At 37.7% G+C, this 21,051-nt stretch overlaps 1 protein-coding gene across 1 annotated transcript; it reads left to right on the top strand.

Annotated features, from left to right (window-relative positions):
• The first annotated feature begins 4,477 nt into the window (after positions 1-4,477).
• Positions 4,478-20,452, top strand: TRPV3 (transient receptor potential cation channel subfamily V member 3). The gene is made up of 17 exons (XM_009950410.2): positions 4,478-4,605; positions 7,739-7,843; positions 9,464-9,550; positions 10,323-10,480; positions 11,164-11,340; positions 11,547-11,687; positions 12,139-12,419; positions 13,157-13,333; positions 14,109-14,267; positions 14,734-14,835; positions 15,388-15,461; positions 16,376-16,541; positions 17,060-17,126; positions 17,504-17,775; positions 18,644-18,756; positions 19,386-19,456; positions 20,358-20,452. The coding sequence occupies exons 1-17, from the start codon at positions 4,487-4,489 to the stop codon at positions 20,450-20,452; spliced, it is 2,364 nt and encodes a 787-aa protein (XP_009948712.1). The 5' UTR covers positions 4,478-4,486.
• Positions 20,453-21,051: the final 599 nt, after the last annotated feature.

The following is a 21,051-nucleotide window of genomic DNA, read 5'->3' as shown; positions in this document are numbered from 1 at the left end:
GTATGTGCATAACCATTTTCTTTTGAAAACAGTATATGTAAACTGCAGAGCAGTGATCATTTTAGATATTCTGCTGCTGCCATTAAGTCATCCGTGTGCGACTCAGCTTTAGTAATATTTCAGTGTATAATTATTGCGTGTGTGTGTGTCATCCCACTTTGGCAGCTATGAAGTAAAGAGTTTGTTGTCTAGCGAGTTTCTCTCTGCTCCCTAATTTCAGATGTAGCAAACCCTGTAAGGCTGCAGTACTCCGGCACTGTACTTACCTGTGCTTTTCAACGGTTGAGCAAACTGGATGACTGAAGAAGGGTGGGTTTGTGTTTTTAGGATAGTTTTGACCTTGAATATAGTTTTACTCACTTGGCAGATTAGCTTCTTTGGATGTTGTCGCAGCGTCGGCGGGCCCCTACGTTGAACTGCGTTCATACAATTCTGAGGCGCCTTGTCTACACCAAAATGCAAGTTTCGTAAGCAGGGTAAGTTCTCTGGGAGCTTCTGTGGGTGTTCAGTGTAGGTGTGATGCTTTTGTAGAGAGTGAAATCTTCAAGAGACAAAGACTAAACCTATCTTTCAACTGGAGAATGCTTTTCTGTTGTGCTTGTTTCTGTTTCTAATGTATAAATCTGGCTCTCCTGAGCCACACCACGCTGACTCCTTGGGCATTCAGAAGCGAAGAAAAATAGACTAATTTTGTTTGTATTTGTCAGCCTGATGCACTGTTACACTTCCTAGTTTCTGTGCCAAGGGGATCCAAAATATACTATCATACAAGCTAACCTTAAATAATCCATTCACCTTCCACTGAAAGTTTCAGTTACTGTAGTGACCGTGGAAAGTAAAATACCTAGCCTGGTAGAACAGTTTTTATTTCAACTCAGTAAAATTTCTTCTTTTTATTTAATTCAGAGATAGGCAGGTAAATAATCTTCAAGTATTTTCGTCAGGGAAAAACATTGCTTTTCACAGAGTCTTAAATTTTACATTAGGAAAAACCTTTATAGGAAAGAACAAATTTCTCACCAAGTAGAAAATGCCTTTTTGATAGCGCCTGATGTTTACTAATGCCCCTCAAAAGTTTAAAAATCTTATAGAAAGATGAAACCGTAACTTTCTGCTGGTGGGATTCATATACTGTAAATAATGCACAAAAGTCAAAATGAAGTTTTATCATCTTTCCCCTCAGGGAGGGATTTTTTTTTTTTTTTTTAATGAGCTAGTAAGAATTAGGTTGTAGGTGCTGGAAAGCGTCATAGTCTGTATTGTGGATGTTCGAAGGATCCTGTGAATGAAATAGCTATTGGTAGTGACTTCCACTCCTCTGCTCCTAAGGGAGAAGAGCAGACTTTTGACCCATGATATCACAGCGAAGTGTTTCTTTTGATTTGTAGGATTCTCTCTATAGCCATTTTGTTTATAGTGTTATGAGCTATAGATGCGTATGATTTTTCTTGTTCTCAGATAAGCACAAGGAGAGTCTGTGACAATGTTTAAAGAACAACTTACTGTAGGAGTGGCAGAGTCCCATTCACCATTACAGATAAATGCCCTCTTCTTATCCCCAGCACACTGGAGGTGAGATACTGAGTCCCCAATGTCCTCAGAATCCCCTTCAAAGTAATTTTAAATACTATAAATCAACGCAGTATTTTTGTCTCACTGCACACATCAAATAAGCCACTTTCTGGTGGCCTGTAAGTAACAATTAACTAGATAATGGGAGTAGAAAATAGTTAACAGCAAAAGACACTCCATATCAGGTTACATAAGCTGCACTACTTATGATTTGACATTCTTCAGACTGTTGCACTATTTTTCTCTGTATGTCATAGATTGCAGAAAATGATAGTGCACTGGAAGATGATGATGAAAGCCCTAGCTTAGTTTTCATCTAAGCATTCAATTAATTGTGATTAAAAATGAGAAACAGACGCTACCTCAGCACTGTAGCAAGGTACTTCTACTTTTGTGCCTGCAGTTATTTGCTTCTGCAGACTCTGAGATTTCATTTAAAATAGTCTTTGTAGCTGAGACCACACAGTCAAATCTCCTATGAGCTTTTGAAAGCTGTAGTCCATGTATACAGAAGTGAATCTTTCCTGTTTTTCCTTCCAATCATTTCCTTAAATCACTGATGGTTCAGTAGTCCTTCATCATCCAATACAACTTCAACGCTATCTTTGACTATTTTCACATCTCCTAAATGATGTAGCCTGCTCTCAAGTCATTGCTAAAAATCTCTGTGGTGAAAACTGGCTGCCGATCAGGCTTTGACTTGCTCCCACGCAGAAACATGTTGCCATATCCGAGCAGCTCCAGCATTGCTCACAAACAAGAGGCTCTTCCCTGCATCCATTGTGTGCTTTAAAGATTTTAACCTTGGTCTTTATTTCACCAGCTCTTCCTACCACTCTCTCTGACCCCTCCAACTTCACACGCCTACCAGCTGTGCCGCTCTCAACTTGGCGACTCCTTTTGCTGAAACACTTTTTGACTTCTTAGTCTGTTTCTGACCATTCTCTTCCTTTAAAGTAACCTCTATTATGAAGCTATTTAATGCCCATCTCCATCTTATTGTAGTCCCCTTATATTTGATTTATGTCAAGTATCACATTTGCCTCTTCCTCTGGATAGGAAATGTCTTTGCTCATAAACTGCTGTGTATTCTTAAAGTACTTGGTAAGAAGTAAACAGCAGAATTATTTATGAACCAAGCAAGACAACAGTCATTTGTTTTAGGTGTGTTAAGATTAAATGTTTATCGGCGTATTCACTGATACAACATGTGTCTGAAGACTGCATGAATTACATTTTCCAAGACACAGACAAAACCCTTTTCCCTACCTTGAATATTAAATATCCAAGTTCAGTTGTTTTGTGCATTTACTGCAGTGAAAGCGACAGCATACTTTGTGTGCAAGTGTACTACGTAAATTGTATTTGCCTTTTATAAATTATTTCTGTAAAAGTTGTGATATGAATTCTTGGGAAATGCATCCAAATACATCATATTTCTGAGTTGCACTAGTGTGAACAGGTCTACCAATGGTAGAAAACACAATAAAAATTTATTTTCATGCCTGTTTTTTAAGCCAACCTTTTCAAGGTAAGGAGTACTTTCCAGTATTTCAGATTTCTATTCCGTTTAGTGACAAGAAATTACAGCTGCACTGAGTGTGTTTAGGCCCTGTAAATTCTTAGTTCTCTATACTTGGGATTGAAAATTTCCCATACTTAAACATTTGCTGTTTATGCGTTACTAGATTTTCATTCAAATGTGAAAGTATTTGATGTGCCAGTCTTCTCTCTCATACCAGGTGTCACGTCCTTTCAAACATGCTTCACAATCTGCTTTCTGTATCATGATATTCCCATAATGAAGAAATTCTAGTGCTATGGCACATTGACAACACTGTGACAAGAGTAGAAAGTTTGTGTGTACGTTTGTCACATTAAGGAAAGTGGAGGTAGGAGAGGAAAAATACGTAGTTCATTTTGTTCAGACTTGCAGGCAAGTGATTTTTATCATTTGTCCTTGGGTACGAGGGGCACTCCCCTGATTTCCTTGGTAGTGGGTCCACAAGCTCATAAAACTTACTATTTTACATTCAGTGCATTTGAAAGTGTCCTAGATTCACCTTCTCACTTTCAAATTATCCTTGGTGATTTAAAATGATGCCCTTGAGTATTATATTGAGAAATAGGAAGATAGTTATTCATTATTACTTACAGAATTCATGTTGTGGGTGTTTATAAGCAGATAACATGCATTAAGGTTCTTTTGTGTCATGTGGTGGTGATCATTCCCATCCAGTAGCCATAATTTTTTCTTTTTCCCTGAAGAAAAGTTGGGAAATGTCACCAGGACACAAAAGTCCTTGATGTAATCCATGTGATTTTTGTTTAGCTGAGCTCAGCCTGGGCGTCTTACTCAGAGTCTGTCCGTTGCTTCTGCTATTCCAATGCAGTGAAGTTTCAGGGCTTTTTCGGTGTTCAGTACCTTTCATTTCTAGAACGTTCCTTCACACTTTGTATCTGTTGAACAGATCTTCCTAGAATTTACCACTTTCCTGAAGATATATTGGATAAGAGCAGACTACTTGGATTATCTGTAAATATGCAGAATCTTTAGGGCTACTTATAAAAGTTATTGTGCTCTTTTCGTTTCTCTAAACAACATACACTGTCATTGTGATTGACAGACTCCCTTCAGTTTAATTTAGGCGCGTGCTTGAATTTATGGTTCTCCGTATTTATGGTATCACTTTTAATGGCACTTTTCTTAGAATGTAATTTAATCAGTCATGAATATAAACCTCCAGCGTAAAATGGTATGTATGTGCTTAATAACTAAAAAATGAAAAACTCTGAAAAAGTATCAAGATTTGTGTGCTTACATGTGAAGAGACTGTAAACAGGCAATTTGGTCACTATACATTCTTCAAATGAACAAGAATTAAGTAACTGTGAATCTATCTACTGCAGAAACATGATTAAAGATAACAACGAAATTATTCCACTAATGGGCAAGAAAACAAATCCGTCTGGTATTCCCCCTTCAAACCAGCAAGAGAAAAAGCCGACTGAAAGCACTCCCACAAAGAAAAGGTAGGACTCTAGCTCAGTCTAAACCACTAAAACTCCCTGGTTTATCTCCTTTAGTAGATAATTTGCACTGAAATGTCACTAACATCTTTATTCATGCTGCATATATGAATGAGAGAGACCTGGTGAACACAAGGTGCCTTCAGAAAACCATATGCTTATGCTGTTTTTAAAGAGATCACGTGTCAGGGTACACCAGTGTTTATGTAAGAGACGCTGGCCTGAAAAAAGGGAGCATTTGAAACTTAACCTCACATGAGAATGTGACAGATTATGGAGAGGCAGAAGTGAATTAAAAAAATGAGGGCTGGGAGAGCAGCACATTTGAAAAATCCTATCACAAATGGAAACCTGAATGCGCTCTATTTTTCATTATTCTGATTAACAAGACTTCATTATTTTATTTTGTAAAATATTCACTTTCATTCATAATTTATGCTAGAGAATGAATAAAAGGATTAAAGGTCTGTATTTAATATGAATGGGGAAATATAAGCAGTAATTCATCCTTGATACTAAGCTCCTGAAGTCACCTTAGTTACTGTAGAGTGAGGATGAATTTTCATTCATAAACTTCTCACTCTGTGGCTAATTACTAGCTATTATAGCAATTTTTGAAACTCTGAAGGCCTAGGCAATTGCGGCTGTTCTGACATTTATAATTCTTAATAATCAGAGGAATCGCTTTCCACAGAATGGTGTCATTAGTTATTTGAAACCCACTGCCAATTTGTCTTTCAGTCATTAAATTCAAAAAGATAAGCTCTTTGGTTTTATAAGGGGGAGATGAGGTGTCTGAACAGCTCACAATACACCCAGTACTTCAAAAACGGGCAATTCCATGGAAGACTGCGTAGTTCTAACAAATACTGGCAAACACTACCCCTCAGTTGCTTAAGCTCATATCTCACATTCAGTTTTGTGGCATCAGTACCAGTAACCTTGGGGTTTTTCCCACCTCTCAACCAAGAGCTCAGGGTGTGGCCAACAACATTCCTGTAATATAAGGAATGAAGATCACGTGAATTTTAATGCAGAGGTTTAACATGTTCTACTAATTATATGTTTCTGTGCTGCTGTACCTCTGTTGCTTCAAAATGCTTCCTTCTACTGTGCCACTAAGCAGTAGGGCACTTCCAGGGGTGGCATTTCTCACTTGACAAAATGCATTGGCGATACATACTATCTCAAAAGACAGTGACTTCCCATTCTTGAAGGTCCTGGTATTTGGGTGGACTAACAGTATATAATTAAGGACAGGAAAACCAACAGGCAGACTGGGAGGAGTGCTGCCAATGTTGTCAGAGCCTGATGATGTTTGTGGGCAGTGTCCCTGAGAGTGCACCATGGCCAACGTAAGCACTTGGGTATTTGTTGGCAACTGTCCACCTGCTTTGCACAGTGGGTTTTGGCTTTATTCTCCCCCATGGCATCCCCCAGATAACCCACGTGCCAAGATAGGTTAGGTATGTCAGCCTCCAAAACAGGGTCCACTTCATAGCTGCTGCACATCTATTGGATGCCAAAATTTTCAGCATGAGCACACTGTTGGGAGAGCAGGAGCTGTTCTCAGAGACATCAGCCTGTGGCGCACTGTCCCATCCTGGTGCTGAGCCAAGGGCAGGTGAGATGGTCCTGCAAAGCCTAGAGCTTGGCACTTCTGCTCTGCCTTTATGGAGGTTCACTGGGGCCCCCAACAGATGTTTGCCTGCACTTCATGGTCAGGGAATGCAAAAAAGCAGAGTGACCCCCTGTTTCTTCTACTCCTCCTCAGTCTCTCTGCCAAGTCCAGACCCCCTGCCTAGGTAATTTCAGGGACATAGTCATGCTAACCAGAAGTGGCATTTTACTTGCTGCCTGCTTAGAATACGTTCACAGGCACATCTCAAATGTTAAAAGGTCATACAAGTTTAAACAACTGCACACGGTGAATTAACACTTGGATCACCAAGCCATTGGAAAGTAAGGTGAACAAGGGCCATTAGATCATCCTATTTTTAGTATATATCAAGAGGTTGTTCAGTAGTGTCCTAATATGCTGCGTTTTAGCATCAGGATGTGTACTTTAATTCAACAGGATTCTTTGGGGGAAATGCAGTTAAAAGGAAGGAATAATACCCTATGGACTAAACCATAAACACTAGGTGAATTGGAAACATTTTCCAGGTGACTGCTGGAACATTTTAGAAATGTAAATCGTTTCTGAACAACAGGCCATGTGGGAGTTGCTATATTCCCTGCTGAAACCCCTCTGTCTTTGGTGAAATATAGCAATGTTTTAATGAGATCTAGTAATACCAAGCCATTGATTTTGCCTCTCAACTCTGCAGGCTTTTGAAGGGTGAAATCTTCCTATTCTTCTCATGTTCCCTTTTCTGTGTTGTTTCGAATCTCATTTCTTTTCCCTATAAATAATTATTTATTATTTTTCTGTGTTGTTTCAAATCTCATTTCTTTTTCCTATAAATAATTATTTATTCTTTTTCTGTGTTGTTTCAAATCTCATTTCTTTTCCCTATCAATAATTATTTATTATTGATAGGGAAAAGAAATAGTTAAATGTCATGCACTGACTGGCAAGATTATACATTCAGTCCTGGATGGTGGAAATGCCTGATGTCATTTAACATGCGACCTTTCAAACTTTCTGACTTAACGATTATCACTGATGATGAGTTTGAAATGGTCCATCCTGACGGCTCCTGGCTGGAGAAACAGGGACTAGAATGCAGTAGGCTGAAAAGCATATGCATGCGTGTGTGTATGCGTACATGTATGGCTGTTCAGTAAGTGGCTGGTGCTGCATTTACCTGTTTGCACAGAAGCTGGGTGCCAGGCTGTGTTTAGGCTGCTGGGCTGGCTGCTTAGGCATGTCAGGATCTGATGCCATGTGTCCTAAAAATATCGCAGAATCTTTTGCCCATCTGCCAGGATGGAAGTGGTGGGCACAGGGTTGGAGGTTGGGATCCCTCCAGGGAAAAGTAGATAAGCCTCTGTTCCAGTGTCCTGTTGGGTATAATGCCAGAAAATATAAATTGTGCACCTTGTCCTAGGCAGGTACGTGTAGTGCTTTGAGTATGTTAGGGTTGAGCTTGCTTTTTTTACTAATATGTTTAAAATGCGCTGTGTTCAACAGTTCACACTTTTTTCTGGAGATTGATGGTTTTGAAAGCAATGCAACTCCAAATAATACGTCTCCCCCCGTGTTTTCAAAACCAATGGATTCAAATATTCGTCCATGGTAAGTCACAGATGCATATGCAATTCTCATACTGCAAATATAGATTTTTTTTTTTATTCTTTTCAGCAGCTACTCCTTATTTCTCCTTAGGCTTCAGAGCTAAAATTTCACATGGCTTTTCTTAGCTTTTGGTCACTTCAAAGACAGAGCTCCCTTGTAGGTCTGTTGTTGCTAGATGACTTGAGTTTATCTGCTGCTGTCATTACACTGAATAAATCAAGCCTCAAATTTAAAATCCATACAGTCTTTTTTTTTTTATCTTAACCTCTTATTTATGACACATTAGGACAAACTCCACGCACCCATTTGTGTATTTTCTACTGCGTGAAGCGAATGTAGCAAACCCTATTCGCAGCTGTGTGCTGACACCCTCCCTCTATTGCTCATTAACAATCAAACAACATGAAGATGCTGAGTCTGAAATATTGAAAGGCAGCCATTTATGCCAAATGAATAGAGAAAAATTATGACTAGGAAGTATGCACTTAATTTTTAAAAATGTGTGGGGTAATAATAGCCAGTAATTATGAATAAGAGAAATATGCATCAAATCCAGCCTAAGTCCAGAATGGTGAAATGTTTTTGTGTCTGATGGATGTCTGGTCAGCTTTTTGGAATTAGCTGACAGTCTTATTTTGGTTTTAGAGGAGAGGAATCCAAATTTCTTCCTCTCATTCAGGGACTGACCTGCACAAGACACATGTGCTTTGTCACCAGATTCCTCACGATTTTCTGCAGAGAAGTGATGGACTGAATAAGAATGGACTCTGAGCTACCAGCTTTAGTTCAAAGGGAAGGGAATATCTGCAGAGCAATGCTGAATCCTTGCATTATCGTCCATACATCTGTTTTGTCAATAACTAATAGTTCAGGCTCCCTGCATTATTGACCTGAGGTAGTTCATCAAATATGAACCTTGTAGAAAACCAAAATACAAGTAAGAAAAATGATAATAAATTAATTTTTAAGTCAAATCTGCCTTTAGGAAAGTCTGGAAATTATGTACAGCAATTAAAAAATACCAATGCCATTGAAATCCTTTAGATTTATTACCTAAATATGTATTTGGGGCCCAGTCCTCAATTTGTTTTAGCTGAAGTTTCCATTCAAGTCAGCTGCAAAAGGCTCTTGAGTTGCCTACAGTGTACTGTGTAGTAAATCTTTAGGTACATCACTTTCATTGTGTGCTTGCAACCCATGCACTGTTACTGATTTAGCACTTGTTTTGTGGCAGATGACAAATTAAGCATGTGAAAAGGAAGAATGTAAGCTTCAGGCACTCAGGATGATGCATAAAAAAGAGTGATCATTTAAAAAATGAAAAAACTTCCCACAGTTTCAGGATCTGTAATGAAATAACACAGTAAAACACAAAACAGGTTGCTTTCCTAATGATTTAAAAAATATTATAAAATCCTATGGGTCTCTTCATTTTTACCACTTACTTTAAAATTCGTGGGGGAGATAAAATGATAGAATTAAAAAACACAATGTCAAATTATACTTTTCAGCTTTACTGTAGATACTGCTTCCTAGTATTGACTAATTCTTCATGCAATTTGCCAAAATGCATTCCAGTATCTTCCTGACCTAGCACTTATGCTTTTCTGTTTTGTATAGTGCATCAGGAAATGGGGAAGATATGGATTCCCCACAGTCTCTTCAGGATGACGCGACTGAATATAGCCCTAATGTAGAGAGCTGTTGGTGAGTGGAGACATGAAGTATTTCTTAGTACATTTTCAATGGATTAAGGCTATAATAGGGTAGATATTACCTGTTTTGCCTGCCATGTTTAGCAATAAGGTCATATGTGTACATGCATTTCTGATTCTTCATTAATTAAATTTTGAAATAAACAACTCTAACCTCTGCTTTTCTCAAATCTCTTATTTAGTGTGCGGATTCTTCATATATAATGTGTGTTTCCTAGATGACAACACAGGACCTGAACACCAGGCACAACTAGGCATGAGCTAGGAGTATTTCTCATTGCAGGGGGGAATATTCAGTCATTCCACAATAATGTATCATCAGGAAAGTTGCATAAGATGTGAGGTTAAAAATTGTCTTCTGCTGTGAGTGGGATGGGTGCAGCTGTAGTGCTGCGTCAGGTAACTTCAGGCACTGAAGTCAGCAAGTTGTGGACACATTAAAGAAGCGGAGAAGTATTTCTTAGCCCTTCTTTTAGAAGAACAGCTAAACTGGAAAAATAATTCAGACCAAAATACTTGAAAAATGTACTTTTTTTAGTATAAAAACCTTCTCAATAGCCACCGATCTGCAAATAAGCAATTTTCAGAAACATTCTGAGAGATCTATGCCAAGATATACAAGGAAGTGGGGCAAGTATATGTAGTTTGGGGCAAGTATATGTAGTTTGGGGCAAGCAATTGTATTTTTTTTCCTCTTGTGTAGAAAATAAAATGAAACACAGTGAATTGAATCATTAATTTCATTACTATTTCTTATAATTCAGTGCTAACATATCACAGGGACCTGAGCAGACTAGTGCCCGGAAGAAGTTGAAAAGATACATATTTCGGGCAGTATCTGAGGGGAATATAGAAGAACTGCAATGCCTGCTCGCAGAGCTGAAGGAACGATCAAACGCGTGTACAAACATGCCTGTGCCAGGTAAGCTGTGGAGTTACCTGAAGGAAGGTTGTTGGCTCTTCTGGCAGCACATGTGTAGTCTAAAACTGGGAAATATCTCTGTGCAGCAGCTACTCGCCTGTGAATCTGCAGTCACTTGTTTGCACTGTAATGTATGTCACATTTCCTATTTCTAAAAGAAAGCTTAAGGTATTCAATCAGCCGCCTCCTCGCTGCCTCCGAGGCAACACTGGGGAGTATTTGCCTCCTACTTACAATACACGGAGGGTCTATCTGCAGTGTATTGCCATAGCCATACCTACGCTAGCTGTCTGCAGTCTGAGACTCAAAGCTGGTATCTGTAACCAAACGGCAGTCAAATCGCAGTATAGACAGGGTTTGTGACGTGTGCAGCATGGTAGGACAGGCAGAGAAGTTAGGAAAGAGTTCTGGGTCTGTCTGGAGTTACCGTGGCAGTGGGATGTCTGAAAGAATAACCAAGTGCACTAGCTACCATATTAATTAGTACCACATCTCTGAATGCATCGTCTCACCAAGTATACATAGCTCAAATAGAAAGTGAATAGGATGGAGTAATTGTTTGGTGAATAATTTGTGTTAATGTATATTCCTCGGGTTCCATCCCTAATAAACAAAATATTAGAATTATTTTGCATCCACTTTAATAAATAGTGATGAACTAATCTCAAAATTTACTCTTGTAGATTATCTGATGAAAAAATTCACAGCTGTAGATACTGGCAAAACTTGTCTGATGAAAGCCCTGCTCAACATCAACCAAAACACAAATGAGATCGTGAACACGCTACTATCCTTTGCAGAAGAAAATGGTATTTTGGAGAGATTTATCAATGCAGCATACACAGAAGAGGCATATAAAGGTATTGCCATCTGATAGCAATTTGAGAGATATGGTTAAATATACCATCCATAAAAGTAATGGTTTCTTCAAACATTCTAATGATGGTTTAAATTCCTAAAACAACTTGTATTCATTATCACTGGTGCTGTCCATTGTGAAATGTCATTAACGTTTTGTAATGTGCTTAAGACATTCAGCGCTAAATACCTGTGTCTGTTGTTTCAGGCCAGACAGCTCTAAATATTGCCATTGAAAGAAGACAATATGAAATAACTCAGAGCCTTATAGAAAAAGGAGCCGATGTCAATGCTCACGCCCAGGGTATTTTCTTTAATCCCAAACATAAGCATGAAGGCTTTTATTTTGGTAAGTGGAAATGTGATCTCTCTGGAAAAGTTAGGAAGGAATACCCAAGAGTTAAGACAGTATAGAAGACAGGCAAGTGTGAATCATTACTGTTGCTAGACCTAGATTAGGAAACTCCCATCACAAGATATAAAAATGAAGTAGTACCTTTGGTAAAAGTAACTTCCCAGAGTGCAATGTATTATAAACACTCAGAAACAATTGTAAAATATTTACCAAAAAAATGTAAATATTGAATGGCAAATAGAATGTGACAAATTTGATTTTGAAGATTTTCCCTAAATAATGTATTCATGCAAATTAAGATTTTATAGAACAAGAGCTAAATTCAGTGCAATCAATATGTAAATGTGCTTTCATGTATTAAGATGCCTATCACAGTCACTCTTTTATAATATGATTTGAACGCTTATGACAAAACATAAACATGTTACATTTTGTAATTTTATAGGTGAAACTGCGCTGGCATTAGCTGCATGTACCAATCAACCAGATATAACTCAACTGTTGATGGACAATACCAGGACTAATATTACTTCTCAGGATTCCAGAGGAAACAATATCCTCCATGCATTAGTTACTGTGGCAGAAGACTTTAAAACCCAGAATGACTTTGTAATCAGAATGTATGATATGATTTTGTTGAAAAGTAAAGACAGAAATTTAGAAACAATGAAGAATAAGGAGGGTTTGACACCCTTACAATTAGCTGCAAAAACTGGGAAATTAGAGGTAGGTATTATTTCAGTAGCATCTAAGAGAAATGAAGTATGGAGAGTCAAGGCCAACTATGTACTCAGGCATTAGTGCTCTGACAAGTAGTTTTCCACTCTGGTTATGCTGTACTATGTATCAGTAGTATTTGATGAGTTAATTTTGTTCAAAATACAAGTATATATTTCTATTGTAATGTTGCTTCTACCCTTCAAGGTTTCCCTCTGACAACCCCTCTCTGGACAAAATACACGTGCTGTTTAAAAACAGCCTTGCAAACCCTTCTGTTATACAGAAAGTCAGAAATACTGCATTTATTACTATACTACACTTATACCATATACAGTCTCTGAATAATTTCAGAAAACTCACTACAACTGCTCCGTTATGCTGCTGTAGAATTTGGCTCTCATAAGTCAGCTGTATCGTGGTAAGAATTGACAATGGTATAATTTAGAAAGTAATTGATTAAGTTAAAGGAAGATATGAATGTGAACGCATGGAAAATTGTGCTTTCATCCTTTAGAAGGTCTCTGACAGAAAATCCGGAGGCTTTAAAAATACTGTGTTTATTTCCTAGAGGTCTGTCATCTCTGACACTGCTTACTGAGTAACAGAATTACAAATACATTGAACTGCACTACTGTAGAAAATGTGATAGTTAAAAGGAAGGGGTTTGAGCAAGTATGTATGTGTGCTTTCTCCTTTCCCATGAAGAACGCATCTGCTTACAAATGATTCTGTTAATGTTTTAGATTCTGAAATACATCCTGAGCAGAGAGATAAGAGATAAGCCTAACAGGAGCCTGTCAAGAAAATTCACGGACTGGGCTTATGGTCCTGTTCAATCTTCCCTTTATGATCTGACAGAACTAGATACCACCGCAGACAATTCAGTATTGGAAATTATTGTCTATAATACAAATATTGGTGTAAGTTACCTATTTCTAAACTTTCTCTATATTTTCTAGCAGTATACTCACTTCAGATGTGTTAGCTATACATTTGACTGAATTACTTGTCAAAGAGTGAACAGTAATTCTTGGTTCTCAGTTTTGTATCAGGAGCAAGATGAATTTTATACCTCTGAGATTGTCAACTGTCAGTGAATATGCATTCAGCTCTTGAAACACTGGCTAGGCATTTTGGGACTGTTTTTTCTACATTGGAAGTGTTAATTTTGCTTGTACAGGAACATAAATATGGCTCAGCTGGTCAGACCAAAGCTAGTGTCTTGTCTCCGTGGAGTGGCCTAAGCAGCTGCCTAAGATAGTGCATGAGAACATGGCAAGCAAATAGAAATACTTTACGAGAATACTCTGCCTAACGTTATAAACGTAACAACGTATTTTAGGCCTTTTGGAAGGACCTTGTCACAGAATGTTAGCTTTTCAAAGCCAGCCTTTTACGTTTGCTAAATTCAAATACTGCCATAAAACTTCTGGAGGAAGCAGGACCAGAAGTTCACATTACAGTTTTAGCGTACCGGAGTATGGCAGGTTATCCCAGCATGAGTTGGAGTTGTCCCATTGTATCTTGTTAGGTTAGGGTCTGCCATATGTGATGTGTTAGGGTCTGAGCACAGATGTGTTTCTAGATCAGCAAGGACAGATACTGAATGAAACACAGAAAATACATGCCTGAAATAATCTCAGTCTCCTTACAAGTGGTAAGTTCAAATCTTAATTGTTGGGTTTTTTTGTACAGAATCGTCATGAAATGCTGACTTTGGAGCCTCTGAATTCACTCCTGCGAATGAAATGGAAGAAGTTTGCACGACACATGTTCTTTATGTCATTCTGGTTTTATTTCCTGTACAATATAACATTAACATTAGTTTCCTATCACAGGCCTAATGAAAATGAAGTGAGTATAGCAACTTAATCGCAGCAAATGTTACTGATTTAAAATGCAATAGTACTTCCTGAATTGTATTTAAAATGCTAAACCAAAACCAGGTATCAGAATATCTGGCTGTAGTGAGACCAGGTTCTCCCACATCAGCTCTTTGTATCTGGAAAGAAGAGCAGAAGTAACAGAAGAGATTTGCTTTTTGCGAAAGTGACCCAAAATACAAATACAGAATACAAAGACAGGTAGTTATATTTCTAAAAGTGTGGGGAGGGTTTTTGGTTTTCTTTTAAGAAAGAAACTTCTGGCATTTCAAATACACATGTTAAGGGGCCGATTCTGTAAATCCACCATGAAGAAAACTCTCAGTGAAAGGGAAGAAATTGTGTACCCAGAGAGCTACATACATGAGACTTCCTGTTACTTTGCCTTTTACCCTTCAGGAATGGAACTCAGTCTTTCATTTGGACCTGTCTTACAGGCTCCACCTTATCCACTAGCTCTGACACGTGGTGTGGGATGGCTGCAGTTATCGGGACAGGTGATGGTTATGTTAGGAGCAATATTTATAGCCATAAAAGAGGTAAGACTTATTGATAACAAATACATAACAAAATAGGTAAAGAACTTTTCTAGATTTATGAATAAGCTGATGATGATATTGGAAATATGTTTGGAATATCTTTGTGTGTAACGTCTAAGAGTCTTTGGCCCAATACATCACTTACTCAGAATGACCAGGAATATATATTTGAATGTAACTGTATTGCTCTGTGAAGTAAATATTTTTCCTTTCAAATTCTCAAGACAGAGTTTTTATACTTGTACAACATTGATGTTGTCAAATTGCTGGCTTTAAGGACACTGTTGAATTAGAACTTGTAACGGGAAAAAACCAGGGTATAATTTTTACCATATACTGTAAGTCATTAAAACCAGTAACTAACTGTTAAATTATGCCAGAGATGACAGAAATTTGAACTTTGAAGTTACAGCCCTATAAAAAGATTTTTCATTGTAATCACTAGACTGATTTTTTTTTTTTAGAAGACCGATTAAATTATTTTGAAAAATGGATTTTGAGGCCTGCTTTTTCTCACTATCATTTCTGTATTTTGTGTATCTGTTTACATAGAGTGTAGCCATCTTTCTGCTTAGGCCCTCAGACCTGCAGTCAATTCTCTCTGATGCGTGGTTCCACTTCGCATTGTAAGTCTGTCACACATATATTTTATACTATATATAAAATGCTTCTCTGTCTCATGGTCGCAGAGAATGTACTCCTTAGCAGATGCTCTCTTTTTCTCTAGATGGTCAGTTTTTAGAGGGATGGGTGTAATTTTACATGCAGCTTTTCTGTAACACACACTAATGGTTGCATGGGTCTGTAATTCCAAAGTACAGTACTGCCTTTAGCTTCTCCTGATGCTGTATCGCTTTAGAGCTGCACACAGAGAAATGTGTTTCAGAAACCTGGTTAATAAACCGGATACAGTTTCACACTCCTTTCAACTCCAGGAAGGAAAAATACAAAAAGGTGGTTCAGCTGGCTGATGGGAGTACCCCATCGGCTGGCCTGAGTAAAGCACAGAAGATTCCCTCTCATTTCTAGCATATGATTGTAGGATCAAAAAAGAGAGGTGGCTTAACTCTGCCTTCCTACAACCTACAACTACACTGATATCAGTCTTGTGCCGCTGAGAATCTGGTCTACATCCTATCACAGCACATCACACCTTCTACTAGTGTCTTCCTTTTTCATGGGAAATCTGCAACGATTCCAACAGTTCATTAAGCTAAAGCTTGAGTTAAATGGCTTCAAAGCTACTATTAAGAATTCTTAATGTTTTTGTCAGCAAAACCTGCCCTGACCAGCTATTTTGGGGAGAACAGTTCACTTAAAGTAATCTCAAATAAACATAATCCTAATATGTTAATATACTACCTGTACTCATCTATTTTATTGTTGAACTGTAACAGTAGTGTTCATTGGGGAGAATGCAATATGAAATTAGAATTGAAGCATAAGAAGCAAAGAAGTCTTGTTTTCATATTTTTCCATTATGTTGTTGGTTTTGTGCTAGTAATTTCCCTTTTACATACATGTGTTTGTTTTTTAACAGTTTTATACAAGCTTTGCTTGTGATCTTCTCTGTCTTTTTGTACTTGTTTTCCTACAAAGAACACCTCGTGTGTCTTGTTTTGGCAATGGCCCTAGGATGGGCTAATATGCTTTATTTCACCAGAGGTTTCCAGTCCATGGGCATTTACAGTGTTATGATTCAAAAGGCAAGTTTGTTTTGTTTTTTTTTATCTGCCTTGTTATGATGCTTACTTGTTACATTACAGTCCCAATCAAGCATATTCAGCAATTTAGATGTATTTTATAGTTCGTATTGAATTTCCTTATTTTCAGTTTATATGTGTTATTTCAGCAGAATACACTATATAACTTCAATGGCAGAAACTAGTTTATATCTTGAAATTAACATTTTATTATATTAAATATGTAAGTTACTTGTGTTTCTTCAGCTAATGTGGTTCTGCTGTTTAATTGCATCATATGCTGTAATGCCTATATTGTACAGAGTTAGTCACCCTTGGACAACACGCCAGGCTGTCTGTCATGAGATGATAAAAAGTCAGACCTAAATCTTCTCTGGGTTTCTCACTGAGACTACAACCAGTTTGCATAACGAAAGCAATCTGGTACTTAGTGTGTACCACACCTGTATCCCTGCAGAATTCATAAGTATAAAACTAGTTCTCGATTTTAATTTCTGATAAATATTTAATTTAATTTTTAGGTCATCCTGCAAGATGTGATAAAATTTTTAGTTGTCTATATCGTGTTTTTGCTGGGATTTGGCGTAGGTAAATATTACTGGAGAAAAGCACTGATGCTCTGTGTGAGTAAAAATTTTAGCATTATTATGAATAAGAACCCTATTGTCATGATGAGAGCTCATGTTGGGGTTTCTTCTGGATAATAAAAAGCCAAGTTTAGAGATTTGAACTGTCTAGAGACTATCTGAACAGATAAGTAATTTGGCTCTGCTCAATTGCCTGCAATTTCATTTGGACATGGGCTCTTTCTGCTTCCTGGTAATCTGTCATCTAGCTGCTGCTGTGCGTGTGGCTGGGCAGCTCTAGCTCTTTATTATGCAGGGAATTTTGAATTCTTTAGGATAAAATACCATGTATCCATAAAGCATTATTGTGATTAAAATTTTCTCATGCTTTCTTCTCAGCTCTTGCTGCATTGATTGAAACTTGCAAAGATGGCAGTGAATGCCATTCCAACAGCAGTCTGGGACCTGTTCTGATGGATCTTTTTAAGCTCACCCTAGGACTGGGTGATCTGGAGATCCAGCAAAATTCAAAGTATCCTGTACTATTTCTTCTGCTCCTCATAACTTACGTTGTGCTGACTTTTGTTCTTCTCTTGAACATGCTGATTGCATTAATGGGAGAAACAGTGGAAGATATTTCTAAAGAGAGTGAGCACATCTGGAAACTCCAGGTTTGTTTGTGAGTTAGTTTGCTTAGTGAAGTATAGATGCATTGGCTAAAATCTTTTGAGCTGTACTATGGTCACTTATCACACTGCCAGAACAGGTTAGGTATTAACAGTTATAATCCCCATTTGATATATGTACAAATAATGGAAATACATAATTTTACAATAGTAATGTTGTAATTCATGTATTCAGAATTAACAGCTGTCCTAAAGGTAATCTTACAGCTCAGATTTTCAGCCTCATGTGCTGTCGCATACCTTTGTGACTTTTGTTCCCCTTGGTATGTCAGGAGGAAGGTGTGTTTCATTGTCTGTCCAGAGATCTGTGACACAGCATGCTCTGCTATTCCACCCCTCGAGTTTGAGCAATGCATGAGTTCGTTCCAATTTCTCATACCTTATCCAAGCCTGTTCTTTTACCAAGGTTAGACAGCTCTGGGTCCCACACTGTCACCGAGAACACAGGCATAAATTAGGATTGGAGTTGCTTTCTGTGGTGGGCAGCATCCCACTACAGGTTATACATATCCCTGTGGCAGGGTGTTGCCTGAGGGTTTGTTAGCATTAACCCCTAAACTCTGAGTTTAGAGTGAGATTTCTTGATTTTTCTCTGAGTGTGCCTTCTGTGGTGGGGCTGACTAGAGAAAGCTGTGGACTCTATTTGCACATGCCCAAGAATAAGTGTCATGCCGTATAATTTGCTGTCGTTGGAATCGGTGGTGGTTATGGATGGTGGATGGAGGTTATGGATGGTGGATGGAGGCATAACGTGTTATAATGAAACATGGAGCCTGCAAACTGTGTATGCTGTTGAAATCAGACAATTTTGAATACAGTTAACCATGTGCATGTTGCTATTTATTGTTAATAGAGAGCCAGAACTATTTTGGAATTTGAAAAATTCTTACCAAAATGTTTGAGGAAAAAATTCCAACTGGGAGAACGGTGTAAAGTGGCTGAAAATGACACCAGGGTGTGTTTAAGGTAAAGCAAAGCTAGAGTGCTCTGCTATCAATTCTGCTCTGTATGTTTCAACAAGGTTATTTCTCCTCTTTAAAATATTTCTACATCTCTACAAACTATATTAGGTGTACAAAAATCCAATTTGTTTTTTTTTTCAGTTGTGTTCAATCGTTTAAAAAAAGGAAAAATGTACAGATTTTTTTATGTAGACTATTTTTTGGTAAGGAAACAGATTTTCAACTTTGTATGTTTTTAATGTACAAGTATCATGTCTGCTTGCAGCAAATGTCACTGTCAGAATCTCCTTTGAATGTTAGTGTAAAAGTAATTCTATTTAAATGGCTTGCTAATTGATGACTACCATATTAAAGAATGTATTACTATACTGTTTTATGAAAAACACGTAAATATTTACAGCAAGTTTCAAGACTGTACTCATAATGTGTGAAATTTTAAAGTAGTTTTAGTATTATCCTCATCTTTATATCGTACATGACACTGCGAAAGTCGTGCAGCCTTTTAGTACTAGCAAAGCAGGTGTGATGGTGAAGGATGACAGTCCCAAGATGGAATAAATAAAAGGGGAAAGGCAGCTATGTAGCTGGGAGATACTGCATGCTAATAACACAACTTATATACAATATAAACAGGATTAATGAAGTGAGATGGACCGAGTGGAAAACCCATGTTTCATTTATTAATGAAGATCCAGGGCCAACAGGTACTGAAGAATTTTACAACACTGTATTTGTGAAATGTTTTTTTTTCTTAGAAATACTTTGATAGAGTTTTATACCTTTGAAAAATTAAACTCTCATATTCTGGATATTCAACCACACTCTACTGCTAGGAAAGCTCATGGCTAATATGGCAGGGAAGTTCAATTATTTTTAAAGATTTGGGGAGAAGGTTGGTTACAAACTCTCATTAGTTACACCTTGGTGCCAAAATGTGGTGGTTTTAGCTTTTCTTTATTTTTCTCTAAGCAGTTATGTTTGATCTAAGTTTTACATTCTCATACAACATTTGAATTGCAGAGAGAGAACTTTTTAATAGATGGAAAATATTTTGAAAAAGTTGTCATAAAAGTACATTTAGTCCTAAAATAGCTACATATAGGGTTGCAAAATTTGGCAAGAAATTGGACAGATTCTACTTGACAATACTATAGTCTGCTGGTTTTTACCCTAGAACATTCATGTTTATGTTTTGTGATATCTACTGGATGAAAAATTGCCCCTTGTGAATGTTGACCAGGAAATTTGAGATACCCATCTGCTGACAGTGCTGGAAGTGTAATAGAGAAGTGACCTAACTCTGAGTGTCAGATGTCCTGGCAGCGGGCGTCAGAGTTGATGATAGGAGCATGTGAGGATCTGGGAGACTCCTTCTGAAGTTAGTTCTTGAGTCAATTAGCATTTATATTGCTTAGTAGAATGAGCTCAGTAGTAATGAAAAGGGGCAGACAGAAAATTCTCTGTGTAAGATATGGTAGTAAACTGACAACTTGCTGTTTAAATAAATGCATGGTTTTTAACAAAAAAAATAGATGTGCAAAACTTTGATCTTGCATATATGGTTTCTACCATATCCTGTTTTGTTTATAATGCATTTTTTTGCAGATCCAAGCAAAGTTCAAGATAATTCAAGAACTAATAGCAAAACCACCCTGAATACGTTTGAAGAAATCGATGATTTGCCTGAAACTTCTGTTTAATTGTGCTGTATTTGATATGTGGTCGTTCTGAAGGTTAAAAGCATCAGCAATGGATGCTAAAAGCTTTGTTGATGTTTCGGACAGCTGGAACCAGCTGGAACACAAGCTTTCAGTGTCATGGTCTGATGACTTTAACCCATTTAATCAGGGCAGCTAAGCTAAAATAAAATGGACTATTTCACCGGTTCAGTTTTGAGCCTCTTGAAAACTATTGCTGTCCAAGTTTGGTCACGCTACTCCAACTTGGCTCTAGACTTTTTACTGCATAAAAAAGGTCAAATGTGAGATATTTCTTCCTTTTGTGGAAAATTAAGATCATAGCGATACCAATCCACTGTCTTTTGGAATCTCTAACTCATGAGAAACATGCTGTACACTGAAAAAAGTTACATTCTTGTCCTGGAGAAAAGAAAGGCATTTCAGTTCTGAAGACTACTACATGAAGTATGTTATTTTGAAATAACAATGTTCTGGAGACATTTGAAGCTTTTGTATTGACTGTCAGTGTTATTGGAGGCTTGATCCCGCAAGCTGGAGAAAGCTTCTTCAGGTCTCGTTAGCTTTGCCTGATCTGCTTTCCTGTGTGTAATCCCTAGGGT

Source organism: Leptosomus discolor, chromosome 18 (assembly GCF_034619465.1).
Source record: "Leptosomus discolor isolate bLepDis1 chromosome 18, bLepDis1.hap2, whole genome shotgun sequence".
Lineage (NCBI taxonomy): Eukaryota > Metazoa > Chordata > Aves > Leptosomiformes > Leptosomidae > Leptosomus > Leptosomus discolor.
Note: the sequence above shows the minus strand (reverse complement) of the source record. Positions and strands in the feature narration are given on the sequence as shown.